Raw genomic sequence first — 20,303 nt, 5'->3', positions numbered from 1 at the left:
AGGTAGATTATTTTTAGTTTTTTAAGAAACTTCCATACTGGGCTGGGAATATGACCTAGTGGTAAAGTGCTCGTCTCGTATACATGAAGCCCTGGGTTCGATTCCTTACCACCACATATATAGGAAAAGCCAGAAGTGGCGCTGTGGCTCAAGTGGCAGATTGCTAGCCTTGAGCAAAACAAAGCCAGGGACAGTGCTCTGGCCCTGAGTTCAAGCCCCAGGACAGGCAAAAAAAAAAACCAAAAAGGAAGGAAGGGAAGAAGGAAGGAAGAAAGGGGGAAAAGAAGGAGGAAGAGGAAGGTAAAAAAAAAAAAGGAAGGTAGGAAGGAATAATTGTACATATTATTCTATCACATCCATTTATTGAGAAAGAATAATGGTGCATACCATTCTATGTCATCCATATATTGATTGTTGGCTGATTCTACCATTTGGATATTGTGAACAAAGCTTCAATAAACATGAATGTGCATATGTCTCTCTTGTATATTGATTTGTTCTCCTTTGAGTATATATCCAAGAGTGGTATGGTTGGTCATAAGGTAGATCCATCTTCAGTTTGTTTGAGGAATTTCCATACTGATTTCCATAGCGGTTGTACTAGTTTACATTCCCATCAGTAGTGCCTAAGGTCTCTTTCTCCTCTATCCTCATCAGCATTTGTTTGTTTTCTTGATCATTACTATTAACTGGGTGTGATGAAATCATAGTGTAGACTTTTAAATATTTTTTATTATTACTATAAAGATGATGTACAGAGGTGTTACAGGTATGTAAGTCAGGTAAAGAGTACATTTCTTTTGGACAATGTCACCCTTTCCCTCACTTCCAAATTTTCCCTACCATCATAGTGTAGTCTTAATTTCTTTTTGTCAGTCATGGGGCTTGAACTCAGGGAGGGACTGGGCACTCTCCCTGAGCTTTTTTGTTTTGTTTTGTTTTTGGCCAGTCCTGGGCCATCAACTCAGGGCCTGAGCACTGTCCCTGGCTTTTTTTTTGCTCAAGGCTAGCACTCTGCCACTTGAGCCACAGCGCCACTTCTGGCCATTTTTTGTATATGTGGTGCTGAGGAATTGAACCCAGGGCCTCATGTATACGAGGCAAGCACTCTTGCCACTAGGCCATATTCCCAGCCCCTCCCTGAGCTTTTTTGTTCAAGCTAGTGCTCTACCACTTTGAACCACAGGGCCACTTCAATGCCCATTTATTGAGTTGTTCTTTTACTGTTTGAGTTTTTGAGCTCTTTGTCTATTCTAGATATTAATCCTTTATCCATTGAGTACCTGGTAAAGATTTTTTCCATTCTGGTTGTCTCTTGGTTCTAGTAATTGGTGTCTTTGCTGGAAACCTTCTGCATTTCTGGTTTTTGGGTTTTTTTTGTTGTTTTTTGCCATTCCTGGGCCTTGAACTCAGGGCCTGAGCACTGTCCCTGGCTTCTTTTTGCTCAAGGCTAGCACTCTACCACTTGAGCCACAGCACCACTTCCAGCTTTTTCTGTTTATGTGGTGCTGAGGAATCGAACCCAGGGCTTCATGCATGCTAGACAAGCACTCTACCACATTCCCAGCCCATAAAAACCTTTTTAATTTCAGATGGTAATTGCTTATATCTCCTAAAAAGAAAAGAATTGACTTGGGTTGGAGGTGTGGCTCAAGAATGTTAGCCTAACAAGCATGTGCCCTGAATTCAGACCCCTACAACCCTTCCCCACCCAATCCACACAAAAAGAACTCGTCAAGAATTGACTTTTATATGTTACCTTGTGTTCTGCAACCTTTCTACAGTTGCTTATTAGTGTCAGGATTTTTTGGTTGATCCTTTGGGATTTTCTCCAGAGGTAATCATTACCTTGTACAAACAAACACAGCATAATGTGTACTGCTTCAAGTCTACAAGTTTTATTTCCTTTTCTAGCCTTAGTGAAAAAGCATCTAATTCTTTCATGAATTTCCTTTTAGGTCTAATCATGGCTTTCTTCTTCTTCTTTTTTTTTTTTTTTTTTTTTGCCAGTCCTGGGGCTTGGACACAGGGCCTGAGCATTGTCCCTGGCTTTTTTTTGCTCAAGGCTAGCACTCTGCCACTTGAACCACAGCGCCACTTCTGGCCATTTTCTGTATATGTGGTGCTGGGGAATCAAACCCAGGGCCTCATGTATATGAGGCAGGCACTCTTGCCACTAGGCCATATCCCCAGCCCCAGCTTTCTTCTTTTTAAAGCTCATTTTTGTTATTAAGAATTGAAAACTTGGGCTGGGGATATGGCCTAGTGGCAAGAGCGCTTGTCTCGCATACGTGAAGCCCCGGGTTCGATCCCCAGCACCACATATACAGAAAATGGCCAGAAGTGGCGCTGTGGCTCAAGTGGCAGAGTGCTAGCCTTGAGCAAAAAGAAGCCAGGGACAGTGCTCAGGCCCTGAGTCCACGGCCCAGGACTGACAAAAAAACAAACAAAAATAAAAGAATTGAAAACTTAGATGGGTGCCAGTGGCTCATGCCTGTAATCCTACTTACTCAGAAGGTTGAGATCTGAGGATTGTGGTTCCAAGACAGTCCAGGCAGGAAAAACTATGAGACTCTTATCTCCATGAACTACTCAGAAAACCCCAGAAGTAGTGTCTTGGCTCAAGTGACAGATCACTAGCCTTGAGCGAAAGAAGCTTAGGGACCAGCAAAAATAAGAAGGAGGAGGAGGAGGAAGAGAAGGAGGAAGAAGAGAAGAAGAGAAGAGGAGGAGGAGAAGGAGGAGGAGGAGGAGGAGGAGGGGGAGGGGGAGGGGGAGGGGGAGAGGAGGGGGAGGAGGAGGAGGAGGGGGAGGAGGAGGAGGAGGGGGAGGAGGAGGAGGAGGGGGGAGGAGGAGGAGGAGGGGGAGGAGGGGGAGGAGGGGAGAAGGGGGAGGAGGGGGAGGAGGGGAGAAGGGGGAGGAGGGGGAGAAGGGGGAGGAGGGAGAGGGGGAGGAGGAGAGCTTGGAATGTGGCTTAGTGGTAGAGTGTTTGCCTAGCATGCATGAGGCCCTAGATTGGATTCCTCAGCCACACATAAACAGAAAAGGCTGGAAGTGGCGTTGTGGTTCAAGTAGTAGAGTGCTAGCTTTGAGCAAAAGAAGCCAGAGACAGTGCTCAGGCCCTGAGTCCAAGCCCAAGGACTGGCAAAAAAAAAAAAAAAAAAAAAAAAAAAAGACTTAAAAACATAGTGGGGTGGGGGGCAGGGTTACTGGCTCAATTTTGTAATCCTAGCTACTCAGGAGGCTGAGATCTGAGGATTGTAATTCGAAACCAGCTCAAGCAGGAAAGTCCTGAGTCTACCTCCAATAAGCTAAAGTAAGTCAGAAGCAGAGCTGTGGCTCAAGTGGTATAGCACTACTAGCCTTGAGCACAAAACATCAGGGACTGAGCTCAGGTCCTGAGGTCAAGCCCCAGAATTAGCACCAAAAACAAAAAAGAATTAAAAAATGTATTTTTTTCCTAGGTCTTAGAGCTTGAACTTGGGTGTGGGCACTGTCCCTGAGCTTTGTTTTGCTCAAGACCAGCACTCTACCACTTTGAGCCCCAGCGCCATTTCTGGTTTTCTGGTTGTTAATTGGAGATGAGAATCTCACAGACTTGCCTGCCTGGGTGGGTTGAATTGTGGTCCTCAAATCTCAACCTCCTGAATAGCTAGGATTACAACCATGAGCCACCAGTGCCTGGCATTAAAAACTTAATTTTAGGGCTGGGAACATGGCCTAGTGGCAAGAGTGCTCACCTCGTATACATGAAGACCTGTGTTCAATTCCTCAGCATCACATATATAGAAGGCTAGAAGTAGCTCTGTGGCTCAAGTAGTAGAGTGTTTGCCTTGAGCAAATAGATGCCAAAGGACAGAGCTCAGGCCCAATTTAAGCCCCAGGAGTGGCAAAAAATAAATAAATAGGACTGGGAATATGGCTTAGTAGTAGTATCCTTGCCAAGCATGCACAAAGCCCTGGATTCAATTCCTCAGCACCACATAAACAGAAAAAGCCAGAAATGGCGCTATGGCTCAAGTGGCAGAGTGCTAACCTTGAGCAAAAAAAGTTCATGGACAGTGCCCAGGTCCTGAGTTCAAGCCCAAGGACTGGCAAAATAAAATAAAATAAATATACAAAAGAAGAAAAAGTCACTGTAACTCAGAGTTCACCACCCCACATTATGATAAAATATGATTATTTTCTTAGAGTTCTGTGTGGAAATATAATTACACTGATTATTCAATTTCTTGTCTTTTTTCAGGGTTTGTTGTTTTTGGTGTTGCTGCTGTTTTTAGAGCTCTGCGTAAAACACAAGCTCTTGCATGTTAGGGAGCTGCTCTACCTCTAAGCTATACCCTCAACCCCTTGTCAATATATTTTTTTGAGACAAGGTCTCATTATATTGCCTAGACAGGCCTCAAACTTATGATCCTCCTAACAGCTTTATTTGTGACAAAATGAATTAGAAATTATTTAAATATCCATCTATAGATATATGATTAAATATTGAATATCATCTCTTTGATGACATTTCTTTTTTTGCCAGTCCTGGAGCTTGAACTCAGGGCCTGGGTGCTGTCCCTAAGCCTCTGTGCTCAAGGCTAGCTCTCTATCACTTGAGTCACAGCACCACTTCTAGCTTTTTCTGAGTAATTTATTAGAATTAAGAGTCTCATGGATTTTTCTGCCAGAGCTGGCTTCGAACCACATGCTCAGATCTCAGTCTCCTGAGTAGCTAAGATTATAGGCATGAGATGACATTTAGAGTCTTTTTTTTTTTTTTAAAGACAGGTCTTGCCAGTGCTGGTGGCTCACACCTGTAATCCTAGCTACTCAGGAGGCTGAGATCTGAGGATCAGGGTTTGAAGCCAGCCTGGTCAGAAAATCTCTGAGAGACTCTTCAATTAACCACTCAAAAACTGGAGGTGGGGCTGGGAATATGGCCTAGTGGCAAGAGTGCTTGCCTCGTATACATGAAGCCCTGGATTTGATTTCTTCAGCACCACATATATAGAAAATGGCCAGAAGTGGTGCTGTGGCTCAAGTGGCAGAGTGCTAGCCTTGAGCAAAAAGAAGCCAAGGACAGTGCTCAGGCCCTGAGTTCAAGCCCCAGGACTGGCAAACAAAAAACAAAAAAGTAGAAGTGGCACCGTAGCTCAAGTGGTAGACTAGGCTTGAGCACAAACAGGTTCAGGTACAACACCCAGGTCCGGAGTTCAAGCCCCACAACCACCACCACCACCACCAACAAAGACAGGCCTTTACTAATGCAGCCTAGGTTGATCTTAAACTTGTGATCCCCTTACTTCAGCCTCCTAGCGTTGGGATTACAGATGTGTGCCACAACACTCAGCTTCATCATTTATTTATATTTGTGCCAATTAATAGGAGAAAATATCATAAAAGTATTATCATGAAAGGCATTTCATTAGTTTTATTTCTTCTTTTGTATTTTTTTCTATTGTGTATTTTTCATTTGTGTTATTTGGTGATTTGTTGGCCAGACAAATTTAATTAATAAATTTGAAACTATTCACATGATTTGTCTTTTTCTTACCAATTTTCAGAAATTACTAAAGACTATTTGCTCTCCTTTGGCTATTTGCTTTCTAGATTTGCTTTAACCTTCCAAGTTTGTTACTTAGAATTCTAAGTATAATTCTTAAAATATTTATGTTTTATGCAGAGCTAAGCTATTCATACATTGTTATATGTATATGTGATTATATATTATTGTATATAAATGTGATCATACAGTTATATATAAACTATATACATAATCTAATGTTTACTTCTGCTTTCTTGTAGTTTTCTATGGTTATACATTTTTAATAATGGCAGTATGTGAAACTTTACTATTTTAGAAGCTATGTATTTTAATTGAGTATATGTATAAGGCTTTAAACTACTATATTTAGTTTTTTTGTAATAAATTCTTTTTAATTTTTTTTTTTTTTTTTTTGTCAGTCCTGGGCCTTGGACTCAGACAGAGCCTGAGCACTGTCCCTGGCTTCCTTTTTTTTTTTTTTTGCTCAAGGCTAGCACTCTGCCACTTGAGCCACAGCGCCACTTCTGGCCATTTTCTGTATATATGGTGCTGGGGAATCAAACCCAGGGCCTCATGTATACGAGGCAAGCTCTCTTGCCACTAGGCCATATCCCCAGCCCCCTTTTAAAATTTTTTATTCTTATTATAAAAGTGATGTACAGATACATATTTAGATTTTTATTTTCATACATGATGAACTATTTGTTCCAACTCCATTTAGTCAATTGATAGTTACTAAGTATATATTCTTTTTCTTTCTTTTCTTCTCCTTCCCTTTTTTTTTTTTTTTTTTGGTGGGTCATAGGGCTTGAACTCAGAGCTTGGGCACTGTCCCTGAGCTCTTTTGCTCAAGGCTAGTGCTCTACCACTTGAGCCACAGCACCACTTCTGGCTTTTTCTAAGTAGTTACTTGGAAATAAGACTCGCTCAGCTTTTCCTGCCTGTGCTGGTTTTAAACCTTCATCCTCAGATCTCAGCCTCCTGAGTAGCTATGATTACAGGCATGGATTACAAACTAGGATTACCATTGCCTAGTTTAAGCCTATATTCTTCAGTAATAATAGAAATTTCAGTAAGAGATACCCTCAGAGCCTGATGGATGAGACAAACCACTATAGAATAATAAATGCAGTAACTGAAGGGCATGCATAGTATACCACACCCAGTATCTCTGTTCTTTTTTGAAAGAGAAAGCCAGGGAGAAGGGAGGGAGTTGATAGTCAAACAAAGGGTACAGATAAACGTGGTTTGTGATTTACTGATTTATGTGGGCTGCAACAGAAACGCAGCAGAGATCAGTCTAAATGTAACTCAACTTCAGAGTGAGAATGGTTTTCAAAGGGGATGCCTGGGTTTAAAAAAAAAAAGCTAGCAGAAGGACTGAACACCCTGCCACAGAAAACACATCTGTCAAAGTACAGGTTCCTCAAAAGGCAGGATGCATGTAACTTTCTAAATTGTGTCATAGTCAAGAAAAGGGCAGAGTCAGCTAATGAGAAAGAAAGGTGAAGCTGGATGAGTCAAAACATCATCTTCTATGTGATGTATGACTGTCCCCTCTGAACTCTTCCTATTCATTGGAAGATGTCTGGGAAACATAGCATGACCTCAAAAAAGTCTATTGATTGACAATAAATAAGTAATTATTCAGAAAAAAGTCTATTGAGCAGTTTCTATACATCAGTCTCTGTTCGAAGTGCTTTAGATGCATTACCTACTTAATCCTCTTAATACATACCTAAAGTCCAAATTACTATTACAATCTTCTTACATAAGAGAAAAACATGGGCTGGAAAGGTGGCTGAGTGGTAGAGTACTTGCCTAGCATGCACAAAGCCCTGGGTTCAATTCCTCAGTACCACATAAACAGAAAAAGGCAGAAGTGGTCCTGTGGCTCAAGAGGTGGAGTGCTAGCTTTGAGCAAAAAAGAAGCTCAGGACCTGAGTCCAAGCCCCAGGACTGGCAAGAGAGGGAGAGGTGGGGGGAGGGGTGGAGCTAAAGAGTTTATATGACTTTTCTTTTTTTCCTGTTTTCTTTCTTCTTGCTGTTTAAGGTATTCTGGTTTTTTATCTTAAAATCTGAATGTAGTCCATAACAACATTATTTTCTTTTTCAGGCTTTTCTTTCTGTTTATCTTTTTCAAAATTTACAATTATTACATATTTATTCTTCCAGAGAACCTTCTTAATAACTTTGTTGGGCTAAAATTTGGGATTCGAGAGTTTGGGTTTTAAAATGTATCAAATGTATAGATTACATTGCCAAGTGTTTCAAGTTTCCATCTAAAAAGCATTGTTATTTCTTCTTCCAACTCTCTACCTATAAATCCATTTTCAGAATTTTCTGGAAACAGCTCCTCTTTACTAAGATTATGTTAGATGTGTTGTGACTTTTGCTGATGTCCAATATCTTATGGTTTTCATTAGTAATTACTGGTAGAAAGCAAGGCCATGAACTTCTACATAAAACCGCTACCCGCTTTTCCTGAAATGTGAGAAAGCAAAATTACCTACTCCCAAACTCTAAAAATAGAATTAAAAAAAAAAAAAAGGTTAGACGCCTTCTCAGAGGATAAGATGTGTGCCCAGGTGACAAGCGGCAAGGAAATGTCCACGCATTGACTTTACACCTTCAGAGTCCTGGCGACTCCTGGAGGCATTCCTAGCTCATCCAGGAGAGAAAGCCGGGCAGGTCCGGGTGGGCGAGTGCCCTGGGGCCAGCTCCCCGGAGGTACGGTACGTGGCTCCCGGGGCCATCCATCCACCCCAGCGCGCGCTGCGGGCTAATCATTGACAGCGCTTTACGATCACCCGCCCAGGCTGGAGCGGTGATAAGACAGTCCGTCCACCGGCCAGTGACACACGCAACCGGGCTGTGTGGCTGGGGCTCCCCGGTGGGGGAATGAATGGATCTCCTTCAGCTCCCAGCACAGACACCCACGCCACAGGAAAACCATGTCCAGCGTGGCCCTGCGAGGATCTGCCCTGCTGTCAGCCTTTATACTGCTGCGAGCCATTCCTGGAGTCTCTGGAGATGGTACTGCAATCTGGTCGAAAGATCCTCACTGGAGTCCGGTAAACGAAAGCCAGCTGTTTCTCTACGACACGTTCCCTAAAAACTTTTTCTGGGGTGCTGGGACGGCGGCATGTCAAGTGGAAGGGAGCTGGGAGAGGGATGGGAAAGGCCCCTCCATTTGGGATCATTTCACGCGCGCACACCTGCAAAATGTCACCGGCACGGATGGTTCCAGTGACAGCTATATTTTTCTGGAAAAAGACTTGTCGGCTCTGGAGTTCCTCGGAGTTTCTTTCTATCAGTTTTCCATTTCCTGGCCAAGGCTTTTCCCCGATGGGACGGTCGCAGCTGTCAATGAGAAGGGTCTCCAGTATTATAACCGTCTTCTGGATTCTCTCCTGCTCAGACACATCGAACCTATAGTGACTTTGTACCACTGGGACCTGCCTTGGGCTCTGCAAGAAAAATATGGGGGCTGGAAGAATGGCAGCATGGTGGATTTCTTCAATGACTATGCCACATACTGTTTCCAGACCTTTGGGGACCGGGTCAAATACTGGATCACAATTCACAACCCGTACCTGGTGGCTTGGCATGGCTATGGCACAGGGCTCCACGCTCCTGGAGAGAAGGGAGATCTAGCAGCTGTCTATGCGGTGGGCCACAACCTCATCAAGGTATGGTAAAGCCGGCTTCTTGCAGCTAGCTAGTTGCACAGTCTCGCTCTAGAAGAGTAAGGACTAAAAAGAAACACTAAGCAATGAAACGGTTCTCTTTAATGAATTGTTGAATCATGCAGATCATTTGAAGCTAATTGGCCAAGTTCTATCCTCAACTTGTGTATTTCTATTTGGTCTCCCTAACCTATTAGTCCTGTATTAATTCTATTCATTTCACCTTTTGGCTGCTTTAAAAATCTACAGGTATCCGGTGAAATGGGAGAACATGGGTTTCCTTTCATGTCTGGGTGGGAAACCAATCTTTTGGGCTTGTAATGGGTGGAGCTCCTTTCTGACATGTCTTGTTTCAGAATTATATGAAGGCATAACCATGTGAAACTCAAATTTGTTGTTATTAGTAGTACTGTTATTCCTAGTGGTAGTTAGTGGTAAGAGAAATCAATGTTAACCAACAGGTACACATTAAATATAAAATTTTAAATGCATCTATTCTGGGCTGGGAATGTGGCTTAGTGGTAGTATGCTTGCCTAGCATGCATAAAGCCCTGAGTTCAATTCCTCAGTACCACATAAACAGAAAAAGCCGGAAGTGACACTGTGGCTCAAGTGGTAAAGTGCTAGCCTTGAGTAAAAAAGGTCTAGGACAGTGCTCAGGCCCCTGAGTCCAAGCCCCACATCTGGCAAAAAATAAATAAAATGCAGTATTTTCACATTTTCTATTTTTTTCTATTGCTATAACTCAACCATCAACACAAATTCTGCACTTTATGATAGTGACATAAATTGTATTGATTTAAATTGAGGGATTTGTTTTTCAATAGTTGTGTTTTCCAAATAATTTATTTTATCCCCTTAAGATTTCTAAATCCCTAGTCAAATGCTCCTTGAAATTATTCGGAAAGGGAAAGACGCCATATAACCCAGTGACCCATCACACCAGAGAGAAATCTTGCAATTATTTGGTAGCCTGAGATAAACTAGTCCCCATTTCTCCCCTCTCGATCTTTAACATAAAAATAGATTAATGTGCTATTTTATGTTTCCATGAAGTTATTTTTTCCTTGTTATTCTCTTCTGTAACCCAGAAGATTTTTTAGCATGAGATTTAAATCTAAAAATATGTATGAATTAAGGCTAACATGAAAGTCAATTTTTAAGAGGTTACAGAGTATTGATTTCCCAATTGCCAATTATTGAACTTATTTCATAGTGAATACTACAGTCTTTCTAGAATGATCTTGACAACTCCACATCATTTTTCAGTGTCTTGCTTTGGGGGGAACCTAAACAGGATACAAAAATGGCTGGAATTACTGAAGACTGGAGAACACTCAACAGCAAGAACTACTTTCCATCATCCCACCTTTAAATTGATGCTCTTCTGTGATGTGTGTGTGTGTGTGTGTGCCGGTACTGGGGTTTGAATTCAGGCTTCATAGTCTTGCTTAGCTTTTTCTTCTCAAGGATGGGGCTCCACTTGAGCCACAGATCTGCTTCTGGATTTGGGGGTTTTCATTTAAGATAAGGGTCTCATGAAGCTGAGCGCATTAGCCTTGAGAAAAAAAAAAAAAAAAAGCTCAAAGACAATGCCTAGGCCCTGAGTTCAAGCCCCATGACCGACAAAGAAAACAAACAAACAAACAACAACAACAAAAAAACACAAAACAGTCTCATAGACTTTTCTGCCCAGAGTGGTATCCTCAGATCTCTGCCTCCTGAGTCACTGAGATCACAGTTGTGAGCCACTGACACCCGGGTCTAAGTTGTTTTGGAACCTCTAGGATTAAATGCCACCTCCCTCCCCCCACCCAGGCCCCCATACTTGTACTTGTTTCTCTTCATGGTACACACTCTCTCTAGAGTACTTCTGTCTCCTCAACTACACCAAGAGTTCCTGGAAGCATGGGCAGGTTCTGCTTTGTTATTGTTTTGTTTGTTGGTTTCTATGTTCCTGACACCTAGCAGACAATACTTGGTGCATGGTAGTATATAAATGTCAGTTGAATGAATAGCTTAGAATTTTCTACCTGAATCATCTTTATATTTCATCTTTATATGCAATCATCTTTATATTTCATTGTACCATAGCTGATTCTTGAAATATTGCCTATATTAATATATCGGTATATTAGTCAGGATGCACTTTGGCTGCAAGTGTCAGAATGTAATTCAAATTAGGTTAAACAGAAAGAAACAATTTCCTGCCTGAGTAAGCTGTGTTGTTACTGTCATTTTCCCCTTGGGAGAGAAAAACTTTATAAAGTTCAACTTTTAAAATCTATATTTAGCCTGGTGTGGTGACACGTGCCTGTAATCCCAGCCCTTAAGGGTGAGAGGCAGGAGGATATTGAATTTGAAGACAGCCTGAGTTACAAAATGAGACCCTCAAACCCCTCAAAAATCCAATAAAATAAGATACAGTTCTAGCCCAGCACAGGTGGCTCACCTCTGTAATCCTAGCTACTCAGGAGACTGAGATCTGAGGATCATGGTTCGAAGCCAGCCTGGGCAGACAAATTCAAGATACTCTTATTTCCAATTAACCAGCAAAGAAAACCAGAAGTAGAATTGTGGCTTGAGTGGTATAGCACCTGCCTTAAACAGAAAAAACTAAGCAAAAATACAAGGCCCTGAGTTCAAGCCCCCAGATTGGTTAAAGAAAAGAAAGTAAAGTGAGCAACAGTGTCTTTCCTTCCTTCCTTCCTTCCTTCCTTCCTTCCTTCCTTCCTTCCTTTCTTCCTCCCTCCCTCCCTTCCTTCTTTCTTTCTTCCCTCTCTTTGTCCCTTTTCCCTCCCTTCTTCCCTCCCTTTCCTTTTCTTTACTCTTTCCTCTTTTTTTCCTATCTTTCTTTCTATGATACTGATGACTGAATTCAGGCCCTTGGTACATGCCAGCAAGTCCTCTACCGCCAAGCTACATCCCTACCCTTTTTTTTTTTGGCCAGTCCTAGGGCTTGAACTCAGGGCCTGGGCACTGTCCCTGAGCTTCTTTAGCGCAAGGCTAGCACTCTACCACTTGAGCCACTGCACCACTTCTGGCTTTTTCTGTGCATGTGGTGCTGAGGAATTGAACCCAGGGCTTCATGCATGCTAGGCAAGCACTCTACCACTAAGCCATATTCCCAGCCCCACTACTCTTCATTTTTATTTTTAAATGAATAAGCACATAGAGTCATTTCGATGTGGATATGTCTCCCCATAATATGGGAGCTTTAAGAGCTACTGAGTAAACATGCACAGACACTGGGGGAAATGAGTTTGCTCATGAAATAGTTACTCATTCAGTTTATTACTCCATTAAACACAGCCAGCTTCCACATTAATTTTCATGGCTTTCCAATGTTATCTTTCATCTTTCATAGATGCACATGTTTACATAGCACAAGGATTTCTTAACCTGGACAGTATTTACATTTGGTGCTGGATAATTCTTTCTTGTGGTGGGCTGGCTTGGGCATTGTGGGGTGTTTAGCAGATTTCCTGCTCCCTACTCCAGCCCGGTCTCAACCCCCCCACCCCCACTCCTGCTTCCAGTCATTGCCAAATGTCTCCTTGGCTGTCAAGATCCCTACCCTTTCCTCCACTTCTTGAAAAACACTGACTTAAACCTGTAACCAATACTAGCTAAAGGCAGAAGCATGAAGCACAAAAGTATTCAGCTATAACCAGTGCCAAGGGCAGAAAAATGACAATTGCAACAACTGCATCAAGGAGATTATCACCAAACCTATAAATGGCATGCATAGTCTCAATGTCAATTTATAGACTATTGTGTCTTTAGAGAAGAAATAATGATCTATAGCTAGGAATGTAGCTCAGTGGTAGAGCACTTGCTGAGCCTGTGTGAGGCCCTGGGGTCAATGTCCAGGACCTCAAGAAAAAAAAACAAATAAAAATATTTAGAAAGCCTTTTAAAAAAATGTTCTTAAAGGCTGGGAATGTGGCTTAGTGGTAGAATGCCTAGCATGCATGAAGCCCTGGGTTTGATTCTTTCTCAGTACCACATAAACAGAAAAAGCCAGAAGTAGCGCTGTGGCTCAAGTGGCAGAGTGCTAGCCTTGAGCAAAAGAAGCTCAAAAACAGTACCAGGCTCTGAGTTCAAGCCCCAGGATGGACAAAAAATATTTTTTTTAAAAAGGCAAAAAAAAAAGTTTTTTAAAAAAGCCAGGGCCGGGCTGGGGATATGGCCTAGTGGCAAGAGTGCTTGCCTCATATACATGAGGCCCTGGGTTCAATTCCCCAGCACCACATATACAGAAAATGGCCAGAAGTGGCGCTGTGGCTCAAGTGGCAGAGTCCTAGCCTTGAGCAAAAAGAAGCCAGGGACAGTGCTCAGGCCCTGAGTCCAAGCCCAGGACTGGCCAAAAAAAAAAAAAAAAAAAAGCCAGGGCCCAGTGGCTCACATCTGTAATCTTTAGCTACTCCGGAGGCTGAGATCTGAGGATCGCAGTTCAAAGCCAACCTGGGCAGGAAAATCCATGGCACTCTTATCTCCAATTAACTACCAGAAAACCAGAAGTGGTGATGTGGCTCAAGTGGTAGAGCGCTAACCTTGGACTGAGGAGCTCAAGGATAGCGCCCAGGCCCAGAGTTCAAGTCCCACAACTGATTAAAAAATTAAATAAACAAGAGTCAAGCATAGGGCTGGGAATATGGCATAGTGGTAAGGTGCTTGCCTCCCATACATGAAGCCCTGGGTTCAATTACTCAGCATCGCATACATAGAAAAAGTCAGAAGTAGCTCTGTGGCTCAAGTTGCAGAGTGCTAGCCTTGAGCACAAAGAAGCCAGGGACAGTGCTCAGGCCCTGAGTTCAAGCCCCAGGACTGGCACTATGTACACACACACACACACACACACACACACACACACATTAAAGCATAGTGGGACACATCTATAATCCCAGCACTGTCTGAAGATTGATGCTCCAGGATCATAAGTTCAAGGCCAGCCTGAGCTATCTGACAAGACTATCTCAAAAAAATGTTTTTCCTTTACTATTAAAAGAGGCAATAGCATATCATTATCAATTTGATTACAGCTATGTTTGTCCTTTCACACACCATGAATAAATTTTTCTACTACTGCCTTTCAGATGTTCATGAATTACTTGACAGAGCTACCCAATCCATTTTTCTCTCTCTAACCATTAGTTATTTATGAACAAAATGCTCAACTTCCTTTTTTTAAATAGAAAAATTGAAGAATCCAAACAAACTGAGCCAAGAATTGTATTCATTTTTGATTCTATAATATTATCTATCCCACACAAAAAATCTCAGGCCAAAAAGTCTGTTTTCTGGGTCATATTACATTGAGTTTTATTTTCTGACTTTTTGATTTTTACTTGTTCGCTTGCATATGAGAGTATCACGTAAACTTCTGCATATGGCTTTTTTGTTTGTTTCCACAACTGGGGTTTCAATTCAGAACCTCATACCTGCTTCTTATATAAATACTGCTTAAAAAAACAAAAACAAAAGATAGAGCTTCTTCCTACATAAGTAAAAGAATTTCAATAATGTGTATTATTTGTGTGTATATGCGCTAACTCTAGAATTTGAACTCAGGATCTAGCTGCTGTCCCTGTGCTTTTTTGCACCAAGTTGGCACTCTATCACTTGAGTCACGGCTACATTTCCAGCTTTCGGTGGTTAAATGGAGAAAAGATTCTCACAGATTTTCCTGTCTTTGATCTCAGCCTCCTGAGTAGCTAGGATGACAGGACTGAACCTATGGCACCTGCTTGTATTATTTATTAGATGGAGAAATGCCAATATTTGTATATTATTAACATTTTAACTGCTAACAATTTATTCTATGAATATTTTAACTTATTCTAAGTGAACTTTACAATACAATCTTCTAAGAAATGAAGTGTCTGTCAACACTTTTTTGTGTACCACACAAATGATGAAATGATTTTCTAAATTCCTCAAGGAAGCATTCACGTGATTGCTTAATACTGTGAAAGAGGCTCTTGGGTCAAGAAATGTTGGGAAACTTGACTGTAAGTCACAGCCTCACTGAATCGCTTCACTTCTTGCCTATTTTTCCATCCCTTTGAGGAACTTTGAACAGTTCTTGGCACCATTCCATTGGGAAAGCTTGGATAAAGCTAACCTTGTGTGAGGTATTCAACAAAGAATGAATGGGTTCTTTTCTGTTTTCGTATGTGTGTGTACCAGTATTGAGACTATGAACTCAGAGCCTGTGGACTGTCTCTTAGCTTTTTCACTCAAGGCTAGCACTCTACCACTGGAGCCACAGCTCCCCTTCTAGCCTTTTGGTGGTTAATTAGAGAAAAAAGTCTCTAAGACTTTCCTGCCTCTGCTAGACTTGATCCGCAAGCCTAGATGTGTTTCCTGAGTAACTGGGATTACAGGTACCCACGTGGATTATTTTCAATTTGAGGAAGACCTAGCTTTCTGAGAAAGGACTTAAAACTGCAGTAGAGCTGGGTGCCAGTGACTCATACCCGGAATCCTAGCTACTCAGGAGGCTGAGATCTGAGGATTGCAGTTCAAAGCCAGCCTGGGCAGGAAATTCAGTGAGACTATTATCTTTAATAAACTACTCAGGGCTGGGGATATAGCCTAGTGGCAAGAGTGCCTGCCTCGGATACACGAGGCCCTAGGTTCGATTCCCCAGCACCACATATACAGAAAACGGCCAGAAGCGGCGCTGTGGCTCAAGTGGCAGAGTGCTAGCCTTGAGCGGGAAGAAGCCAGGGACGGTGCTCGGGCCCTGAGTCCAAGGCCCAGGACTGGCCAAAAAAATAAACTACTCAGAAAAAGCCAGAAGTGGTGCTGTGGCTCAAGTGGTAGAGTGCTAGCCTTGAGCACCATGAGCTCAGGGGCAGCACCTAGGCCCTGAGTTCAAGCCCCAGGACTGGCAAAATAATAATAATAATAATAATAATATATAAATAAGTTCACAATGGAATGGAAATGCATCATGGACATCACACATATTACACACATGCATATACACACGACATATACAAGCATGCACAAATACACATACCATATATACCCACATACACACTGCTTAAACATACGTCTTTTCAACACATGAATATCAATTACATATTTTTGGTTTTTGGTTGGTCATGGAGCTTGAACTCAGGGCCTGGGCCCTGTCTCTGAGTTCTTTTGCTCAAGGCTAGTGCTCTACCACTTTGAGCCACAATGCCACCTCTGGTTTTCTGGTGGTTAATTGGATATAAGAGTCTTACAGACTTTTCTGCCTAGGTTGGCTTTGAACCACAGTCCTCAGATCTCAGCCTTGAGTAGCTAGGACTACAGGTGTGAGCCACCAATGCACAGCCATAAATACTTTAAACAAATTTAAATACTGATGAAAACTACTTCTAGAGAAGATTTTTTTTGCCAGTCCTGGGCTTGGACTCCGGGCCTGAGCTTCTTTTTGCTCAAGGCTAGCACTCTGTCACTTGAGGCACAGCGCCACTTCTAGCCGTTTTCTATATATGTGGTGCTGAGGAACTGAACCTAGGGCTTCATGTATACAAGGCAAACACTTTTGCCACTAGGCCATATCCCCAGCCCTAGAGAAGAATTTCTAAGGACAGTTTCTACAATCAGAATACTTTGTTAGTTATAAGAGCCATGGATTTATAGGCTAAAATTGATATCTAAAACCTTCAAGAGAGTCATGTTTACTTTTTCTAACCATTAAGTAGAAAAAAGTGCTATTTCAGTGAATGATTAACAACAGTTTAAATAAATGTAATTATAAATACTCATAGAATAATATTGTGGCCCTATTTAAACAGCTTTGACACTCTCATACATGGAAATTTGACTCCAACTAGAGATCAAAATATATTATTAGTAATGGAAATGGTGCTAGATGTGATAGTGACAACTTAGGGAAATGTCATCCTACTTTCTAGTGTCAAGCATTTAATGGCAGATATAAAGTCTTGCTGAGAAAACTCAGCATTAGGAGAGTTCATAAAAATAGTCTATGCTTAAAGAAAAAGTTGGAATTAAAATTGTTGAATATTAACAAGCCTGTTCCTATACAATGCTGGAATGCTGTGAATAGAACAGAGCCTTCTCACTTATTAGCCAAGAATGAGCAGGTCACAGAAATAATTAAAGTAGTTCTGTCTAGCATTAGTAGCTTACACTTGTCATCCTTGCTACACAGGAGGTTGAGATCTGAGAATCTTAGTACAAAACCATTCCAGGGAGAAAAGTCCATGAGATCATTATTTCCAATTAACCAGCAAAAAGCTGGAAGTAGAGCTGTGGCTCAAGTGATAGAGTACTGGCCTTGAGCAAAAACATTCAAGGTTCCAGAAAATGGAAACAAGAGATTTTTTTCCTTTCTTGTTATTTTTCTTTTCTTTTCTTTTTGTGTGCTTGTATATCTGTCTTTGGGATGGTGAGGAGGAAATACAGAAATGGAGGGACAAAGGGTGAACAAATGCAGCAGTAGTACTCACTAGACACTAGACACTAGACACTAGACTCACTGAAAATGAACTATACAACCTGTAGGTGGGGATGGGAGGGAAGAGGTGACATTGTCCAAAAAGAAATGTATTCATTACCTGACTTATGTAAGTGTAACCCCTCTGTACATCACCTTATATTTTTTTAAAAAAAACAACTCAAAATAACTGTTCAAGGCTGGGTGCTGGTACTCATACCTGTAATCCTAGCTATTCAGGAGGCTTCTCAGCCTGAGAACTGTGGTTCAAAGCTAGCCCAGGCAGGAAAAGTCAGATACTCTAATCTCCTGTTAAACCACCCCAAAACCAGAAGTGGTGCTATGGCTCAAAGTGGCACTGGCCTTGTGCAAAAAAAGCTTAGAGACAGCACCCATGCCTTGAGTTCAAGCCTAGTAACTGACCAAAAAAAATGCTCAAGGACAGTGCCTGGGCCCTAAGTTCAAGCTCCAGGACACTCTCTCTCTCTCTCTTTCTCTCTCTCTCCCACACATACACTCCCTCTTCTCTCTTCTCTCCCCCCACCTCTCTGCCAGTTCTGGGGGCTTCAACTCAGGGCACATTTCCTTAGCTTTGTCACTCAAGGCTGGCACTTTGCCACTTGAACCACATATCCACTTCTGAATGTTTAGTGGTTAATTGGAGATAAGAGTCTCACAGGCTTTCCTGTCTGTGCTGGTTTCAAACCTTGATCATCAGATCTCAGCCCCCTGAGTAGCTAGGATTACAGGTGTGAGCCATCAGCACCCAGTTCCCTCTATCTCTCAAGGACATTGGGCCTGAGAGTTGGCTTGCTCAAAAGGAAAACACAGCTGAGCTCCTGGTTAACCTACTGACTCTAAAGAACAAAGGTTGAAACTCCCTTCAATCAATCATTCCAAAGGTAGATGGCCTTGTACAAGATACACGGTAACCTTGGGAAATTGGTAGGATGGCTATTGTGCAAGGTAGCTGGGCTCAGGTTGCAAATCCCAACCATTTCTGTTGTCTCAAGAGGCCTCCTTTATGAATGCTCACAGAAATCCTAGCTTTCTTCAAGAAGGGTGTGTGTGTGTGTGTGTGTGTGTGTGTGTGTGTGTGTGTGTGTGTATTCTAGTCCTTGTGCTTGAACTCAGGGCTTGAGAACTGTACCTTAGCTTTCTTCATTTGAGGTTGGTACTCTACCACTTGAGCCACAGCTTCACTTCTAGCTTTTTGGTGGTTCATTGGACATAAGATTCTCACAGACATTTCTACACAAGCTGACTTTGAACCAGGAACCTCAGATCTCAGTCTCCTGAGTAGTTAGGATTTACAAGCATGAACCACCAGCACCCAACTTCCAGAAACACTTTTTTCCCCCAGTTGTGGGGCTTGATCTCAGGGCCTGGGCATTGTCCCTGAGCTCTTTTGTTGAAGGCTAGGGCTCTACCACTTTGAGCCACAGCTCCACTTCCAGGTTTTGGATGGTTAATTGGAGAGAAGATTCTCATGGATTTTCCTGGCCAGGCTGGCTTTGAACCAAAGTCCTCAGATCTAAGCCTACTGAGTAGCTAGGATGATAGACATGAGCCATCAGCACCTAGCTAGAAGCAAACTTTTTACTTTGCTATTTGGAAGACAGTATGGAGTTATACGTGCTTCCTAGTGAACCTCCCCCACATTCTCTACCATGATAATAGAGGGCCATTTTCAGCCCAGAGTAGAGATAACTGGAGATGCCTTGATAGCCTAAGCAAATAGCAGCAAAAGTGAGAGAGACCCAGGGGAACTCGAAGGTCACCTTGGGTGTGACAGTACAAGCACATAAGAATCCAAGAAAAACATCTTGGAAGCAATTGGCCAAGATGGGCATCTGCTGCTGTCAGAGCACATCTGAATGCTGGTGGAAGCAAGATTGTACCACAATTCAGAACATCTTTCCTATAATTGCTCAATAATGCCATAGGACCTGTATTTCCCAGAAATCCCCCCTGCCTTTTCCCATTAGGCTTGATATTCCTACTAGAACCAAGGTGCTTTTCCTGGAGCACTTGATGGTGTCCTGTTTGTAAGGAAGCTAGGTGATGGCTCAGCTCTTATACGGGTGGCACTTGGTAGTTTCCACATGATGTGCACCCATTCCCTGATGAGAACTGCTGCTTACCATGTCTCCTAAAGATGAGAGCACTAAAGCACCCAAAGGACCAAGTGACCTCTTAGAATAAAGCAAAGAATGTGCATCTTCTGATGCATGATTGAAAAGAAAAGCAATTCTCAAAATTTTCAAACCAAAGTCTACAAAGAGAGTGCTGTCAGCATGGAAGGCAAGGTTCCCTGCGACTCCTTCTAATCTTGGGTTGGAGTCAAGAGAGAAGATTACAGCCTGAACACTTCTCCAAGAGGAAAGCATTCTTAAAGACGTTTGAGAAAAGCTGAGCATGTTAGTGCATGCCTGCAATCCCAGCACTTGGGAAACTGAGGTGGGAGGATCCTTAAGTTCAAGGCCAGCTTGAGAACATTTGGGTGCTCAATGGTTCTAGGATTTTCCAATGAAAACAGAATAAGGACTGATAGAGGTAATACCTCAATGCATGTGCTCCTCCAGAAAAAAATGAGATTTTCTTCATAAAGTAGGTG

The 20,303-nt window shown here is 42.2% G+C and overlaps 1 protein-coding gene across 1 annotated transcript in view; it reads left to right on the top strand.

Moving 5' to 3' along the window:
- The first annotated feature begins 8,242 nt into the window (after positions 1-8,242).
- The window catches only part of Klb (klotho beta), a 30,568-nt gene continuing 18,507 nt past the window's right edge, over positions 8,243-20,303 (top strand). Inside the window, 1 exon segment of the mRNA XM_048364622.1 lies at positions 8,243-9,225. Coding sequence (XP_048220579.1) covers positions 8,488-9,225 — 738 coding nt within the window. The 5' untranslated portion in view covers positions 8,243-8,487.

Source organism: Perognathus longimembris, chromosome 16 (assembly GCF_023159225.1).
Source record: "Perognathus longimembris pacificus isolate PPM17 chromosome 16, ASM2315922v1, whole genome shotgun sequence".
NCBI classification, from domain to species: domain Eukaryota; kingdom Metazoa; phylum Chordata; class Mammalia; order Rodentia; family Heteromyidae; genus Perognathus; species Perognathus longimembris.
This window is presented reverse-complemented; position numbering and strand designations above follow the sequence as displayed.